The sequence below is a fragment of the Pristis pectinata genome, chromosome 4 (genome assembly GCF_009764475.1).
Source record: "Pristis pectinata isolate sPriPec2 chromosome 4, sPriPec2.1.pri, whole genome shotgun sequence".
NCBI classification, from domain to species: domain Eukaryota; kingdom Metazoa; phylum Chordata; class Chondrichthyes; order Rhinopristiformes; family Pristidae; genus Pristis; species Pristis pectinata.
The window spans coordinates 49574440-49593376 of NC_067408.1; the positions used below are offsets into that span (position 1 = coordinate 49574440).

The window sequence follows — 18937 nt, forward strand, 5'->3', positions numbered from 1 at the left end:
ACAAGTAGATTGTCATGTCTATGCTGCGATGCTGTTATGTTACACTACTTGTAATGCAGGTAACATAGTTGGCTCAAGGCCCCAGTGACTTGGGTTTGGTCTTGTCGAGGAGCTTGCACATTGACCTTGTGACCATGCGGATTTTCCCAGTAGCTCTGGTTTCCTCCCACATCCCAAAGACTTGCTGGTACGTTAATTGGCTGTTCTAAATTACCTCTTGAGTTGGTAGCTGATGGGAGAATTGGAAAGTGTTAATGAGCATATATGAGAGCATAGCTTACAAGGAAATAAGTGGGTGTATGAGATTCATGGGATTGTTTGAGGAGCTGGCATAGACTCAATGGGCCAAATGCTGCCTTCTGTGTTGTAAGGGAATAAAAAAATAATGCTCTACTACATGCTCATGAATCTATTAGAGTTTGAAAGTACGATAAAGCATGCATAACTGAACAACAAATTATATTGCACCTGCTGCCATATTCTTGAGCCATTGCTTAAACTGGTAATAATAAATCTGAAAACCTTGCATAGTCCTATTTGGTAGGCACTGCTGAGATTGGTATACAGTATCTGAATGTGCAGGAAACCCAGTGGAGAGAAATTTTCTTAATTAGCACTGCCCAGTAATGCTTCAAAAGAGGGGAGCACAGAGTAGAAACTTTGGTACATTGGTCAATACATCCTATCTACAACCTGTACGAGAGTTTCAACCCTCTTCATCTTCAGCCAAGAGTCAAAATTATCTGATAAAACTGACTGAATACTTTCACTGAGTTGCTGCAGGCAAATTTTCTTCATCTTCCATTGTATTCTACTTTGCCTTTTAATTTAACAGTGTCATTGCTTAAATAGATGGGTTGGAACAGGAAAAGGAGACTTATTTGGGAAATTTTAGGATCATAATGTTCGTTCACCACATAGATTGGTTTAGGTAAAAATAGGACTTCAATCTATGCCATCTTTCCCTGTAATTTTAGTTGGTATTTTAAAGGAAATGATTTGACAGTGTACCAATGGGGTAAGATTTTTATTTTGCTCTGCCCTTAAAGTGGACTAACACAGATCAAGAGCCTTCAGGATATCCCACTGTTCCCTATAATTTTTTATAGTGTTGTTCCGTACAGATGGCATTTGATGAATGGCAGTAGGGTTGGGCTTCCCACGATTCCAAAGTCCCCCTGACGAAACTGAAATAGAGTTCTTCTGACATACACCTGTTTTATGTTTCCTGTATCAACATGCATTACATTAGGTTTATATCTACATTAAGTTCCATCTGTCAATCCTTACCCAATCCACTCAATCTATCTAGATCTCTTTGAATTTTAATAGTTTGCCTATCATGCTATTTGTGAATCACTTAGATAACATAAAACTTCATTCATTGTCTGTTGGACCACACTCCTCAATGCTTTCCAGATATAATCTGACTGGTGTTTTCTTTCGACCAACTAATTTGTCATTCATTCTATAAACTCATATTTCTTCAAATAATCCAAACAATTATGATCATAAACTATCCTTCATCGGCTCTTCAAAGAATTCCACTTATTGCTTCTAAATTATCTAGCCTACAACATCTATGGATAAGCAGAATCATTAAAATATCTCAGAAATACTTTGAATTTTCCACCCTCAGATTTCATTTTTTCAGTAATTTTACAGATCATAGTTTAAAATAGCTATACTCACTATAATTTAAAGGGATGTTTGGAATTTGGCTTTCCCTCAAGAATACCTTTAGAAATTGAGTCTTCCCAGATTTTGGAATAGAAGTTGGGTGAGAATGCCTCTGGTTGCCATGAGTTGTAACATAATAAGTATTTGAAGGTTTTCTCCTTTCTTTCAGAATATGTTTATGGTTTATATTTATAAAAAAAATGAAAACTTTACAAACATAATTATGCCATTATTCAAAGACCATTGTGGTTTACTTGAACTCTGACTGATGAATTTTGACTTCCTCCTTTAACTGTAGCCCAAAGAATTGTTCCTCTTCTGCTTCTAATCGCTGGCCAAAAGTCCGCTTTGTCTTGCATCTGGGAGTTGGCTGAAGGAAGTTAGAATCCGATCCAGCATAAAATCCAAGGGTGAGTGTTCCACATGGAAAATGACTCCAAGTTTCATGTCTTTTATTCTAAACAAAGTATGTGCACACTAGCAAGCTTTAACAGTTTGGTTAAAAAATAGCCAACCCTCACTAATACTTCTGCCAGAATTCCACCATGTGCACCAGAAAATGAAAGGAACAAAAATCCCATTGTCTTCTCAACAAGTTTTTAAAAACAACTTTACAGGAAATTAGTTTTGCCCAGAAAATTCATTTTTATTGACATTTCAGCAGCAGTTATATTCAGCACCAGTAACCTGGAGGAATGCTGTCTGAGGGGTCAATGTTTGCTTCATCAAACCTCATCAAACGAAAGCTCTTGGAATTTATTCCACTGGTTTATTTTCAGCAGAGCTATATGACGTATTTCCATCTAGGATCAAGTTTGTCATTGCTGTTATTGAGCATAACCTTTCAGTTAACAACCAAAACCTCTGAACTGAACATATTTTCTAAAGGCTGAACTACTCCTTGACCCTGGCTAATGTATAAGTGTCGCCACCTACTCAGTCCTTCAGTAGAGAATACTCCTTGATGTGACACAAAAGCTGTGTTGCTCCTCTGAGAGCATTGTTGGTGGGATAGGGCCATCTAAGCCAAGCAGGAGCCAACTGTAGGCCAGCACACACATCCTCCATGTCATGAACCGCCCGTGTAAAAATGACTTTTGCTATAGATGCTAATGTAAAGATAACCTTGGACAGGCTGCCAGCTAAAACACAAAATGTTCTTCTGACTGAAGTCAGAAATTTTGCTCTGGATAGAAGCAGGTGGAAGAAATGGGTTGTCTTTTGCTGCTCTAACTAACTGTCCTCTTCATTTGCCTCTATCTGCAGTATAGAATGTTACTTGTTAATTTTTACTACAGAGTGATCCTGCTGCTTATAAAGCTCTTACTGTTACACAGAGGCTTACAGTATAACTATTTACTGATCAATGTGTAATCCATAGGTCCTCCCATTTGCCCAGGATGTGCTGTATAACTTTCATTTAAATACTCCTTACATTTTTTAAAATTCATTTTTGAGATTTGGACAATGCTGAAAAGGCCTGCATTTATTAATTGCTCTTGAGAATGTGGTGGGGAGCTACCTTCTTGAACCACTGCAGTCCTTCTTCTAGAGACACTCTCACAATGTTTTTGGGTAGTGGGTTCTATGATTTAGACCCAGCTACTTTGAAGGACTGGCCATGTATTTCCAAGTCAGGATGGTATCCAACTTGGAGGGGAACCTGCAGGTGGTAAAATGTCCATGTGCTTCTGCCCTTGTCTGTGTTGGTTGGAGAGGTTGTGGGTTTGGGAGGTGCTGTTAAAGGAGCCTGGGTGAGTAGCTGCAGTACACTTTGGAGCTGGTACACACTGCAGTCACTGTGCACTGGTGATGGAGGGAATGAATGTTTAGGGTGGTTAGTGAGGTGCCAATCAAGTGGCTGCTTTGTCTGGGATGGTGATGAGCTTCTTGAGAGTTGTTGAAGATACACACATACAGGCAAGTGGAGAGTATTCCATCATGCTCTTTACTTGTGCCACGTAGATGGCGGAAAGGCTTTGGCATGTCAGGAGGTGAGTCACTCAGTGCAGGATACCCAGCCCCTGATCTTCTCTTGCAGCCACTATCATACAGCCACACAGCACAGTAACAGGCCCTTCAGCCTACCAAGTCTGTGGTGACAGTATGTTGAGTTTCTGGTTGGGTTTGAACTCCAGGTTGCTGGGGGACTCAGTGGTGGTAATGTCACTGAATGTCAAGGATAGGTGATTAGACTCTCTCTTGTCAGCACTTTCGTGGAATGAATGTTACTTGCCACTTCCTGTCATGCTGGAAAATATCAATGCATTGTGCTCCTGGGACACACCATTTACCTCCATTTATCAGGTGTTATCAATATATCATAGAATGATACAGAACAGAAACTGACCCTTTGGGGGTTATTTAATGCAGTATGCCAACCATCAAGTACCCATCTATACTAATCCCATTTACTAACACTTGATCCATTATCTTCTTTGCTGCGATGATTCAAATACCCATCAAGGAGGCCTCAGAATAAAGGGACATTCCTTTAAAACTGAGGTGAGGAGAAATTTCTTCACCCAGAGGGTGAATTTGTTGCCACAGAGGGCCGTGGCGGCCAAGTCATTGGGTGTACTTAAAGCAGAGATTGATAGGTTCTTGATTGGTAAGGGGGATAAAGCTTATGGGGAGAAGGTGGGAAAATGGGGTTGAAAGCAAATTACCTGTGATTGAATGGTGGAGCAGACTCGATGGGCCAAATGGCCTAGTTCTGTTCCTATATCTTATGGTCTAAGATACCTCTTAAATGTTGTGGAAGTCTTCACTTCCATATTCAGCAATGAAAAACGTTATCCATCAAGCGTTGTCAACTGTTCCTGGCTCCTTATGATTAATTCCAATACCTGAAGGTTGATAGAATGACCTGACAGCAGAGTTCATTGATGTTTCCTGGTGGTGATCGAATGCGAGCTGGAACTGACCTTTATTGAATCCTCAGTAGTGTGTGGGCAGCATTGATTGCAAGTCCAGGAAAAGTGGCAAAATCAGAGGGTGTTGGTGAATATAGGCAAACTTCCTGCCAATCCCAGGAGCCAGCCACTGAGCATCGAGGGCTGTCTACCTGCCTTTTGGACACTGGTAAAGGACAGCAAAAAATGATGGTAGAGGTGATAAAGGGGTCAAATAACAAGAATAATTACAACCATCTGCTTTTGCTACCCAGGTGTACCTCTACATTTAGATAAAATAATCTTATTCATTTTTATTTCTTTCCTCAGTTTTTATTGCTTTCCCCTCTTCTCCTGGGGTGGGGGTTATTTCCTATCTTTCACACAATTTTTAATGGTGACAACTGGAAAACCATTGTCCATGGAAAGGTTGGCCATTTTTTTCTGGGAGCACTGGGATTGATGCTGACAGACTCAGACTGGATGCAGGGAGAATGTTCTCGATGGCTGGAGATTGCAGAATCAGGGGGTGTCAGCCTCAGGATATGGGCGTATGCTATTTAGAACCAAGATCAAGAGAAATTTCTTCAAACAGTGGGTGGTGAATCTGTGGTCTTCTCCACTTCATGCAGTGGAGACCAAGTCATTAAATATATTCAAGAATGAGGTTGATATGTTTCTTTAATGTTGAAGGAATCAAGAGAAATTTGGGGAGAAGGCAGGAAAATGACACTGAAATGATCATTTGTTGGTGGGACACAGAAATGATAAAAATAGAAACACGAGAAGGCCCTTTGGCCCTTGAAACTGACACCACCGTTCAACCTGATCAGCCAGGGTCATACAGAAAGACCTAATGCTGCTGCTGTTTTCCATATTTCCACACCACCACCAACCTGGGTGAAACTGGATCACAGCGCAGACTAGAGCTGAAAGGGAGTCCTCCCTGAACTCCAGTCTTTAGTCTAGCATTGTGAAGACACAGTTCTTTTAGTCCCACACAATTCCAACCAAATAACAAAAACTTCTTGCAGAACAAATTCTCACTGTCCATGAAAACAAAAAAAAAGTACAATATTGCTGCTCAAGCAAAATCCAGCAGGGGGCATTGCAACTGTGGAGGAGCTTCAACTGGTTCTGAATTCAAGGCAACATTCTCTCTGCCACCTTGCATACCTTTTCTTGTTGAAATCCTGTCAGATAGCTCATCTATTGTTTGTAGACATTTTTGTTAAGCCATTTCAAATTAAATTGAACTTGTGCAAAAGTCATTGAGAAAATCCTCTTTTCATCACTTGGTTATAATAAATGTAGGAACAATTCATGTTGAAGAATTGTATAGAATTACACTGTGGAATAGATTACGAGCTGAATTTTCCTTGCTTCAATCCCACAGGCACTTTATCTAAAACACTGCACACTACCTGGGATCTTCTGGTCTGTATGTTTTCGTCTGCTCCAGTCAAGTGTCCCATCAATTTTAAATTAAGTGAGTATTTCCTTTTATATGTTTCCTCCATAGTTTGTGTCATTCATCAGTAGTTACTCATACTGTGGTCAATGTGGTTTGCCTTATGCTTTAGAATCACATGAAGGGACAAGGTGATTTGAAGGGAAACCTACATAGTTCTCAGACAGGATATTTAATGGGCAAAAATATCCTTTTGCATATCTGTATTCTTTCTCTGCTCCATTCATTATGACCATGCACGCTACCATTTTATTAGTTGTAAAAATTAAAAGCTGCAATAGAAATAAACCCAGTTCACTCAAGGGGTGATATTTCCTGCTGGTTTCTAGGTATTAATAGCATCTTATAACAGTGCATTAGAATTATTAATGCAAAAAGACATGGACTGGCATTCCAGAAAAAAGTGGTTCAAATCCCACCGCAATAGTAGGCTGGTATCAGTTGGGGGACAGTGAAGTTGTGAGATTGTCACGGATATCCAACTGGTTTACAAGTGTTCTTCATGGAAGGAAAATCTGCAATTCTTGCCCAGGTTTTCAAACTACCACATGAGAATTTGGAACGTAAAAAGTACAATACCATGCTTGTTTTATGCAAAAAGAAATCACCCCTGCTGTTCCACAAGAAATTGGCACAGGCCCCATGCGAAGCATCATCATAGCATGTGTTCAGCACATATGTGTGTTAAAATTTCTAGGTTGTCTGTTGACTCCAGTCCCTCACTTGTATGGTGAGTGACCCAAGTAAATAGTTTATAAAGAACTTAGTTTTATCAAGACTGCTGTAAAGATTGAAAAATAAGGATCTTGGGAAAATCAGGGATTTGTAGTAAATCACAAAGCCTGTAACCCTATAGATCTCTCTTAATGTTTTGTGTTGATTTGACAAAGTCTTCCTTGCAGATTTATTTAAAGAAACAACTGGTATCAACAGTGGATAAGTAACAGCAACAATTGCATAGCGCCAACTGTGAAGGCATCACAGAGAGCAAAGTGATGGTTTTGTGACACTGTAGCATGAAATAGTTCACAAATCAAAAAAAAGCCAGCTGGCACTTCTCAGTAAAGATGGCAATCCCTTAAATTGGAATGGCATGCATTTTTCATACTAGATGGAAAATTTCATTAACCTTTAGTGAACATTGTTATTAAAGTGGCTATCTATACCCTTTATATATACTTGAAATTAAACCCATTGCCAAGAGTTCAGAGGTATAGTTTCCTGCCTCACTGTGAACAAGGGCCGCATGGTAACCCAACTGGTAAAGCTGCTGCCTCACAGCTCCACAATCCAGGTTCAATGCTGACCTCCAGTTCTGTCTGTGTGGAATTTGCATAGTTTCCTCCAGGTGCCCCAGTTTTCTCCCACGGATCAGAGTCCCCCTCATTATCTTACCAACCTGTCATAATATAGTATATAAAGAAGTAAACTATCTTTTAGAATAAGATATCAAGCTTGTAGAAACTTTCTTAAAGAAAGTATTGCATGTAATTAGGGAATTTCACAAGATTAGGACATTCCAAAGCCACTAAAGTACGTTTGAGGCCTGGCCGCTGTGTTATCAACAGAAACGTGGTTGTGAATTTGCACACAACAAGATCCCACAAAATGCTATAAGGTATGAAAGTGGTTGTGTTGGTTGAGGGATGAGTATCAGTCAGGCATTGGTAGTTAATTGGCCACTGCAGATGAATAGTAGAATCTCAAGAGAGTTGATGGGAAGGAAAGAAATGGGATAGGTGAAGGATGAGTATAAAGGGATGCTTGCTGCTCAGTGCAGACTCAGTGGACTGAAGAGCCTGTTGCTATGCTGCATGGCACTATCCCTTCTCTTCCAATCCCAACCATTCACTGAGGTGACCATTGAAGCCAAATGTTCCTGACAAGAAAGGAGGGAGAAATCTAAGTGGAGTTTCCTTACGCAGAGCTGTTTAAATGCACTCAGAGCAGATAAAATCTCTTCAGCCAGACGTCTTCCTCAATTAATGTGGTGAGCAGTCGTTGGCATGTGAGGTCCACAGGCAACATCTCTAGTTACTGCAAAATTTAAGGATTCCCCTGCACAGTTCCATCTGCGTTCCATAACAGTAAAGAAAGAGAGGTGCATATCATCTTTCACGATGGACTTTAGCTGAGGCTCCTGCCATGAGGTTTTGTCGAGTAAACAACCCACTGTACTACTTCAAGAGCAGAGTTCTCCCCATCACCTGACTGATACTCATCCCTTGACCAACACCACCACTTTCAAACCTCATCACCTATCATGAGATCCTGCTGTGTTCAAATTCACTGCCATGTTACTGTTGATAACACAGTGACCAGGTGTCAAATGTACTTCAGTAGCTTTGGAATGTCCTGATCTTACAAAATCCCCTAATTGAATATGAGATTTTCTTTAAGAAAGTTTCTACAAACTTGTGATCTTACTAAAAAATAATTTACTTCTCTACATAATATATTATGAAACATTGATAGCAGATAATTAATGGAAGTACACAAAATCGTGAATATGTGTGAGAACAAGAGAGAGTGTGTATGACTGTATGTATGAAAGAGAAATGTGAAATGACTGAAATTATGTAACCATATTTCCTCAAAGATTTTCCCAATCATTCACCATGAGTTTTACCAGGAAGTTCAGAAAAATCTCGTAATTCATGTCCAAAGTGAAAGATTAAAAAAAAGAGCTAGAAAATAAAGGAGAGTACTTGTGTGACAAAAGTGTGTGTGCATACTTATGGATATTTCAGGAGGTGTACATAAGACAGAAACAAAATCTACAGGTTGCATTGCTGGCAATTAGCCCAAGATTGTGGCAACTAGTGACCGTAGCTCCAGTCCCTTGGCAACTGGAGACACTAAGCTTCATAGAACATCAGGCACATTCTATTATGGTCAGATCTGTCTACCTGCAGACTAATGCATGCCCATGCATCGAGAAAAGGGTTTTCTAAACCTGTTGACTCCCCCAACTAGTCTTAGTAAGAGTCCCATTCCATTATAAAGATTGTTAGAAGTGGAGATCCAAGTTCCTACCTTATTCTAACCCAAGGTGGTTATCTCGTGTCCATATGGAGGCTGGTACTCCTCACTATCTTCACTGTATTGACTGTGAAACTGAATTCCAACTGAACCTGGGTAACAGAGGCTCCTCCTGCACTTGTCAGCCCTTTGCTCTCATATCCCTTAAAAACAGAGAAGGGGAAGAAATTCACAAAAAGGATAGACACCATGCGTAGTTCCAGCTAAGTTCTGCTGACTGCCTTCTAGAACTGCAGCAATAGAATGCCAGACATCCCTAAGGAACTTTTTTGAATAAAGGTATGCATGTGTAAGTGTATATCTGAGGAAGAGAGGGGGGCAATAGAGAATGAGCATGTAGAGAAGAGATAGTAAGTCACATATCAGTTTGTGCTTGAGAGTGACATGAATAATTCAGTATGTGGGTGGGGGAAAGGTCTGTGTGGTGTGTGTGTGGGGGGGTGGGTATGTGTGAGAAAAATATGGATAGTAATGGATTTAAGGTGGCAGATCATGGCTTTGTGCACATTTATGTGTGAGAAATGCGTATGTTTATGAGAGGGAATAAAAAGTATAAATATGAAAGTGTACACATGAAAAAGAATTTGGATGAAAATGGGAATAAGAAGGAAAACAATACTGTATGAAAGAAAAGAATGTGCTTAAGAAGTGTACATGTGTGTGTGTGTGTGTGTGAGTGAGAGGGGTAATTGTGAGAGGTGTGCATTTGTGTGGGGAGAGAGTGTGCCTGTAAGTGTGTGCATGTGCCTGTGTGAAAGGGAGAACTCTTTCATTCTAACATGTTGAGTGACATCAGCAAAGAGGGAGCCAGTAGAAACTTCAGCTGGGAATTTAGGGCGAGGATAAGAACTTTTATTGCAACTAAAATCACCCTTACCCTCCAGAGTGCAGAGCTGGGACATGAAAGGAGCAACTCCAGGATTTTACAATAATCACATCCACAGCAACATCAGGAAGGAGAAAATTTTGTGAGAGGCTTTAGCATAGGCAAGAGAAACAAAACCAAGATCCCACCCCTCAAAGTGTGTGGCTTAATAGTTTGTACAGAAATCTGCTGGAGTTGGAGGTATAGATCACCTAAGATTTGGTGACAGGAGTGTGGGATTGTGCTGAGAGATTTGATGGATGTTTAGACCATCAAGAGAGGCTACTCTGGTTTTGCCTGAAGCTTTTGGTCATATTTCTCCTCTTCCAATCAAGAGTTGAATTTTTTTAAGGCTGGGGCGAGGGATCAGGAGTACAATTCAGTAAGAAGCCTGTCAGCTGGAATTTCTTCCTCCTGCTTTTGTGAAGAATCTATACTTGCACGCTGTTCTGAATCTCCTCTTTCTGACCGTCAGGAGTTTTTAAAGTGAAAGAAAGTTGGTTGTGTGGGGGTGGGTGGGGGAAGTTGAAGGAATCTAGGCTGGAATTTGTTGTGACAATAGTTTGCAGGATTACTTGGAGTTTCAGAATATAGGCAAGAGAGGGGCCGGTAACTTCTCTGTGTAATGGTCTCCTGAAGATTGGATGTTTAAGATCTCTCTCACCGGGAGTCACCAGAGCTAAAGGCTGAACCGACTGTCTGAGGCTGTGGAAAACTTTAAGCTGATCAGAGGAAAGAAAGCTGAACTCCGTCCCTTTTCCTCAGTCTTTGAACTCCCGTGCTCTCTCTCTCTCTCTCTCTCTTCTCCTCCCTCCTATTTCTTTTCTTCATCCTCTTTAATGGCTAGATTGAGAGACAGTTTGGCAGGGTTTGTCCTGCTGACTCTGGTAATTTCTGGGGTTTGCATTCATGCGTGCCCCAGCCGCTGTATCTGCTCTGGATCCAATGTGGATTGCCATCATTTGGGATTAAAGGCTGTTCCGAGAGGAATACCCAGGAACACCGAGAGACTGTAAGTAAACGCAAATTACAATAATGACACGTATTTTACTCATAATAGCCCAACTTTCAACATAAAACGTAAATAAATGTACTTCAGGGAATCTGCATTAAAAACTGAATGTTATGACCATCTCCGTTTTAAATGGAAAGTGCCGGGTTTTAAATCACAACGAAGTCTGTGCAATAAATATGGTGAATTATTTGCCTTGCCAGGAAGGTAACAAGTTAAACGAATGTAGTTACACATCTTGCCATCTAACCACAGTTGCAACGCTTCCACTGAGCGATAATTAGACCGTGACCCCACTATAGACCATTTCAAAAACACGCCTCCTTAGAACGTGTCGTCAAGGACAGGACGGAAAGGAGTATCAATGTTTTAATTAGGGCAAAACCCAGCAGATAAAAGTTCAATGTCTCATGTTCTTTTGAAACGTCCTGAAGCACTTCGCAGCCTGGCACAGATGGGCACATGACGTAGGAGCGGACAATGCCATTGTTTTGGGTACTGACAAGTGTAATGCATGGACACGTGGAGCAAGCTGTCTGGGACTGTTCCTTTTCACAGGATGCTTCACCTATTCAGTTTTGTTTCTTAAATAAAATATCCAAGTGTGAATATCAAAGACAGTCCAAGTCAGAACACAGTGCTCAAAAATGAAGCATGAGTCGTTTATTACTGCCATTGAAGACCCAAGCTGCTTGAAATGCAAGCCAATATAAAGCATTAAACTTTCAGACTGGGTATGCACCCTGGTTTATTCTAGAGACATCCTGAGCCCCACAGGGCATTGAGTTGGTGGGATCTGTGCAGAAAGTGGCTGAAGAGACCTAAAGAAGGGATTGTGATTGTGCTGCAGCCAGAGCAAGTATAAAGGGTGATATCCAGAGCTAAGCGAAGGATCAGAGTGGGGTGAAATATTGCATTTACTCCTTTTCTTACTTGATGTGCTCAATTGATTGTCCTGTTTTGTAATCGTATATAGTTTGTCTTTTATTATGAATAAAGTTTATTTTATAAAAAAAATAGATTGTCCAAGACCAGCTTTGCATGGGCCTAATTATTTGTAGAGAGAAGTTTCCAGGTTATGTACGTAAGATTCACCATACAAATGTTTTGAGCAGTGAAGGAGGGATCTCTCTACCCACTGAAGAAAAGTGTCTCCAAAATTCCTTGTTGTGAATTCTTTGTCTGTTGTAAGTGTGGGGCAATGACTGTTGTTTCATTCTTCTTCCAATACCTTGGTTACACAGTCTTTCTTTGAAAATTAGCCTGTACATTGAGAATTGAGAATCAATTCTGCCCTTACCAGCAGCTCCATGCATTGACCTTCCAGCAGGGGTCAGTGACAAGTGATCAGTGGCAGCAACTGTACTGAGCCCACTCACACTCCAGTTAACCTAAACAAGGGAGTGAACCTGTGACTTTCTGACCTGTAAGATCCAGTTGTGCAACATGCATTGTGTTAACACACTGGAAGATTTACAACAGTGCCATGCTAACATGTGTTACCCATTTTAGAATACTTCCAATACTTAAGACGACAGTGAGCATAAATAAAGTTACTCTTTTTGTTTTACATTTCTATGAATTATTAGTGGATACTGTGAGATTCTTTCCATAGTGAATTAATAGTGTGTGCTGTGTTATTTTACAGAATGGTGAATTATTTTTGTCTGCTCTATGTTATTTTACAGTATTGTGAATTATTAGTGGTATAAGTGGGTTATTTTACTGTATGGTGAATTTTAATGTGTGCTGTGGGGTATTTTAAAGAATGTTGAATTATTGGTATGTGCTGTATTTTCTTTTACAGCATTGCAAATTATTAGTGTGTGCTGTGGATTATCTTACTCTGTGAATTTTTAATCTATAGGTTATTTTATAGTGTGAATTGTTCGTGCATGGTGTGCCTTATATTTAGTAGTGAGCTATTAATGACCATAATGAATTATTTTACATTGTGAATTATTAGTGTGTGCCTTGGGTTACTTTTCATTGTGAATTGTTAGTATGTGCTGTGGGTTATTTTACATTGTAAATTATTACCATGTACAGTGGATTATTTTACATTGTGTATTATTGGTGGGTGCTGTGAATTATTTTCAGTGCTGTGAATTATCGGTGTCTGCCTTGGATTATTTTACATTATAAATCATCAGTGTGTGCCTTGAGTTATTTTATATTGTGAACATAGAAGATAGAACGGAACAGCACAAGAACAGGCCCTTCAGCTTGTCTGTGCCGACCATGATGCCAATCTAAACTAATCCCATCTGTCTGCACATGATCAGTATCCCTCTATTCCCTGCCTGTCCAAATGCCTTTTACACATTGCCTCGGAAATCTCTTTTAAACTTTCCCCCTTTCACCCTAAATCTGTGCCTCCAGTATTTGACATTTCTGCACTGGGAAAAAGACTCTATCTACCCTATCTATATGTCTCATAACTTTATATACCTTTATCAGGTCTCCCCTCAGCCTCCGAAAACAATCCATGTTTGTCCAACCTCTTCATAAAACAAGTACACTCCAATCCAGGCATCATCCTGGTGAACCTCTTCTGCACCTTCTCCAAAGTCTCCACATCCTTTTCTTAAATGTGGTAACCAGAACTGCACACAATACTCCAAAAGTGGCCGAACAAAACTTTTATACAGCTGCAACATGACTTCCCAACTTTTATACTCAATGCCCCGATCAACAAAGACAAGCATTAATAGTGTTTACTCTGGCTTCTTGTGCACTGAATTATTAGTGTGTGCAATGAATATATTGTGAACAATTAGTGCATATAGTGAGTCATTTTACATTGTTGTGAATTATTAGAGTATGCTGTGGGTTATTTTCCATGGTGAATTATTTGTGTGTGCAGTGAGTTATTTTGCACTGTGAATTATCAGTGTGTGTTGTGAGTTATTCTACATTCTGAATTATGACTTGGTGGATTATTTTACATTGTGAATTGTTAATGTGTGCAGTATGTTACTTTCCATTGAAAATTGTTAGTATGTGATGTGGGTTATTTTACACTATTGTGAATTGTTGATATTGTGTAGTGGCATTATCTTCTATTGCAATGAATCATTACAAGGGAGCTTCGAGGGAACCTTGAGAACTTCAGCATTGATTTTCTTGTGACAATGTTTCTGTCACTACTGTTGTTTTGGGGCCAGGTTAATGGAGATAAAAAAAAATTGATTAGGTGTAAACAATCCAGTAATCCTCACTGAAGTCCCTAATACTTGAAATGCATGGGTTATACAGAGATCCTGTGGTCTCTTGCTTGCATGATAACATAACATACAGTTGCCTTTGCCTGAATTAGGAACGTTGCCATGAAGTCTTCTGCCTCTCCTCTGATGAAACAGAGTGTTGGTTTTGACAATATCATGTTCCAAACATTTTGCCACAATTTTCCATTTGTGAATTATTAGAGCTCCTATGGATTATTTTACAATGCAGTGAATTGTTAGTGTGTGCAATTGGTAGCTTTTCATTGTGGTGAATTGTCTGTGTGCCGTGTATGTAATTTTCCATGTATCAGTCGTTGAGTTATCAGTGTGCAAGGGTTTTCTTTTGCTTTTCTGGTGATTTGTTAGCATGTCCTTTGCATTATTTTACATTGTAGTGAATTTACATGTGATATGGATTATTTTACATTGTGTATTATTGGCTTGCATGACATTGTCTTTCTAGTGCATTATTAGTGTGTGTAGTGGTTTATTTTTACAGTCTAGTAAATACCAGCAAGTGATGTGTACAATTTCACTGTTACTGTTTATTAGCATGTTCTGTGATTTACTTTCCAATGTTGTAAGCTATTAGCATGCCATAGCAGTGTGCTTTACTTTCCATTGCTTAAATTATCAGTGTGTGTGTTGAGTTGTTTTCCATTCTTTGAATTATTAGTATATGCCTTGGGTTATTTTACATTATTAAGAAAGATAAATGAAGTGCTTTGAAGTGTAAGCATTGTTGCAATGGAGGCAATGTAGCAGCTAATTTCTACAGCAGCTCTGAGGAAGTGTGCAGACAATCAGTTTTGGTGGTTTTCTTTCTTGGATAAATATTGTTTAGGACAGGAGAGAATTTGCTTGCTCTTTTCCAATATAATGTTACAGGCCTTTAACATGCACCCTAAAGGGGAAACAGAGACATGGTCTAAAGTTACACGTGGCAGTGCATCATTCCCTCGCTTTGCCTGGTCAGATTATGGGGGCTCAATACTAAAACATAAATCAACTATCTTCTACCTGAGACAGAAGAGTGCTCTCATTCAGCCAGAGCTGACAAGGCAGGAAGAAAAGGTTGGAATATAAGCTTTCGGGAACTCCGTGTTTTGCCTTATGTTCTGTTGTCTTTGTGATGGCTTAGTCCCATGTGTCCCTTTTAGTGGCTGGGGTGAAGGCTGGTATCTCTCCAATAAAGGTTAAGCTCCACTGCAGGGCAGAAGCACCTGGAGTCAGTACTAATACTAATGTCACCACTGTATTGTTATGACAATAGTGGTAACAACTAAATCCAATTTTTCTATTAAATGATGGTTGGTTGCTAATAATGCCACAAAAGGGGCAGGAACTTCATCCCCCTGTGCACAGGGTTCTTTGGTATTAGAGACAGGCATTCCAATTAGGACACTCAATGTACAACTGCTTAATGCACTTGTACTACATTCCTGAGTGTGCTGTTTTTACATGGACATTAAACCATTGATTCTAAACAGCCTGTGTAAAATAATACACACAGGAAAAGTAGTACAAGTGCATTAAACATCTGTTCATGAAGTTTGCCAATTGGAATTTCTACCTCATATTACTTAAATGGGAAACCCTCAATGACAACAACAGAAACAGGTAAATGACCTTTCATCAGAAAAAAAAACTTTCATGAACTACTGGGACAAACCTTGAGGTAAAAATGATGATTTTGCCTGTAATAATTTTTTTATTGGTATCTATCTGCACAGTTCCAACAGGTTCTACAAACTTTGCAAATTTTATGTATAAAGTGGCATGCAAAAGTTTGGGCACCCCTGGTCAAAATTTCTGTTACTATGAATAGCTAAGCGAGTAAAAGATGACCTGATTTCCAAAAGGCATAAAGTTAAAGATGACACATTTCTTTAATATCTTAAGCAAGATTACTTCTTTATTTCCATCTTTTACAGTTTCAAAATAACAAAGAAGGAAAAGGGCCCGAAGCAAAAGTTTGGGCACCCTGCATGGTCAGTACTTAGTAACACCCCCTTTGGCAAATATCACAGCTTGTAAATGCTTTCTGTAGCCAGATAAGAATCTTTCAATTCTTGTTTGGGGGATTTTCACCCATTCTTCTTTGCAAAAGGCTTCTAGTTCTGCGAGATTCTTGGGCCATCTTGCATGCACTGCTTTTCTGAGGTCTATCCACAGATTTTCGATGATGTTTAGGTCAGGGGACTGTGAGGGCCATGGCAAAACCTTCAGCTTGTGCCTCTTGAGGTAGTCCATTGTGGATTTTGAGGTGTGTTTAGGATCGTTATTCTGTTGAAGAAGCCATCCTCTTTTCTTCTTCAGCTTTTTTACAGACGGTGTGATGTTTGCTTCCAGAATTTGCTGGTATTTAATTGAATTAATTCTTCCCTCTCCCAGTGAAATGTTCCCCGTGCCACTGGCTGCAACACAAGCCCAAAGCATGATCGATCCACCCCCATGCTTAACAGTTGGAGAGGTGTTCTTTTCATGAAATTCTGCACCCTTTTTTCTCCAAACATACCTTTGCTCATTGCGGCCAAAAAGTTCTATTTTAACTTCATCAGTCCACAGGACTTGTTTCCAAAATGCATCAGGCATGTTTAGATGTTCCTTTGCAAACTTCTGATGCTGAATTTTGTGGTGAGGACGCAGGAAAGTTTGGAATTTCATGAAAAGAACACCTCTCCAACTGTTAAGCACGGGGGTGGATCGATCATGCTTTGGGCTTGTGTTGCAGCCAGTGACACGGGGAACATTTCACTGGTAGAGGGAAGAATTAATTCAATTAAATACCAGCAAATTCTGGAAGCAAACATCACACCATCTGTAAAAAAGCTGAAGATGAAAAGAGGATGGCTTCTACAACAGGATAACGATCCTAACCACACCTCAAAATCCACAATGGACTACCTCAAGAGGCACAAGCTGAAGGCTTTGCTATGGGCCTCACAGTCCCCTGACCTAAACATCATCGAAAATCTGTGCATAGACCTCAAAAGAGCAGTACATGCAAGACGACCCAAGAATCTCACAGAACTAGAAGCCTTTTGCAAGGAAGAATGGGTGAAAATCCCCCAAACAAGAATTGGAAGACTCTTATCTGGCTACAGAAAGGGTTTACAAGCTGTGATACTTGCCAAAGGGGGTGTTACTAAGTACTGACCATGCAGGGTGCCTAAACTTTTGCTTCGGACCCTTTTCCTTTTTTGTTAGTTTGAAATTGTAAAAGATGGAAATAAAAAAGTAATATTACTTAAAATATTAAAGAAATGTGTCATCTTTAACTTTATGCCTTTTGGAAATTAGGTCATCTTTTACTCGCTTAGCTATTCACAGTAACAGAAATTTTGACCAGGGGTGCCCAAACTTTTGCATGCCACTGTATATAGGCTGGTTAATATTTTCACTTCAGGATGGGGTACAGGTAGATACAGTGCAGAAAGCCTTGCTCTTGAAGGATTTGTTGCTACAATCAGCTTAAGTGAATGTGGCTGCTCAGTTTAATTGAGGCTTTTGTACACTTGATGATTATGGATTGCTCATCAACTTTATATCTAGCTTTATGTCTATGAGGGTCTTTGGTCTGATAGCTTTGTATTCATTACAAGATATAGTACAACGAGTAGTGTTTCTATAGTTAGGAAGTGAATGAAAGCAACAAAATGTCTCATTTCAGTTTTATATGAAGAGAGGCACCTGAGAAGTTTTCCCTCTTCTGGCAAGTTAGCAAAAATCATAATTTCAGCAAAAATACCAGGTGGGGATTTTCCACTGGAGTTACTGCTCCTTCACCATACTTCTGGTCACCCTTTCTAATAGCTTCATTTTGGCATGAGATGATTTGTTTTGACTTGTGTCTCTGTGAAGGATCTTGGATACTTTTGTTGATTGATAATAGCACAATTTATCCTTGTATATTGCACAAAATGTATCTTACATTTTTTGTAGCACATTGCTGGTGTCTGAAGACCTTGCTAACTGATCATTTGATATGTTTTAAATGTGAAGGAGTGCAAAAAATCCATACAATCAGTTGATTTACTGCCTGAGTCAGGGTCTGCTCAAGTTTGCCAATCTTTCCAGATTCCCTGGAAGTCTCTTGCAATGGGACACGGCTCTCCCAAGCTCAGTTGTTTGCTGCCCAGGAGATAACCATATTTAAAACTTTCTGTCAGCACCCACTCCATCATGCTGAAAGAAACCCCTGATTTGACATCTCCCTCCTGGTGTTGTAAAGAGCTAGGACTGCAAATAAGTAAGGGGAATGGGGACATTGGAAGGTGGAGACATCTTATGAAAGACCCGAAGCTGGGATTAAAGGGGCAGTAATGGTTGGATAGAGCTGGCATTCCTAGCTCTGACAGCACGTGGGTTCTTCAACTTTCACAAATTTGGAGACATGTTGTAGTGGTCCATCAAGCAATCTACTGGAAGAGCCCAGTGGGTCAAGCAGCGTCTGTGGGAGGAAAGGAATTGTTGACCTTTTGGATTGAAACCCTGCATCAAAACTATGTCTCCTTTGTAGTGGCCCATGATTTCCTGTGGTTATGGTGGAGTAAGGTGGTTTCTCTCTCTCTGATCCCTAAGTCTTCCTGCATTGACCAAAATATTAGATGTGACGGTAATTGGTGTTGGTTTATTATTGTCACCTGTACAGTGAAAAACTTTGTTTTATATGCCACCCATACGGATCATTTAAAAACATAGGTCCATCAAGGTACAACAAGGGAAAAGTAATAACAGAATGCA

The 18937-nt window shown here is 39.8% G+C and overlaps 1 protein-coding gene across 1 annotated transcript in view; it reads left to right on the forward strand.

Moving 5' to 3' along the window:
• The first annotated feature begins 10006 nt into the window (after window positions 1-10006).
• LOC127569354 (slit homolog 3 protein-like) overlaps window positions 10007-18937 on the forward strand; it is a 529163-nt gene continuing 520232 nt past the window's right edge. The window contains exon 1 of the mRNA XM_052013912.1: window positions 10007-10964. Within this exon, the coding sequence (XP_051869872.1) occupies window positions 10792-10964 (173 nt within the window). The 5' untranslated portion in view covers window positions 10007-10791. The remainder of the gene's footprint in view (window positions 10965-18937) is intronic.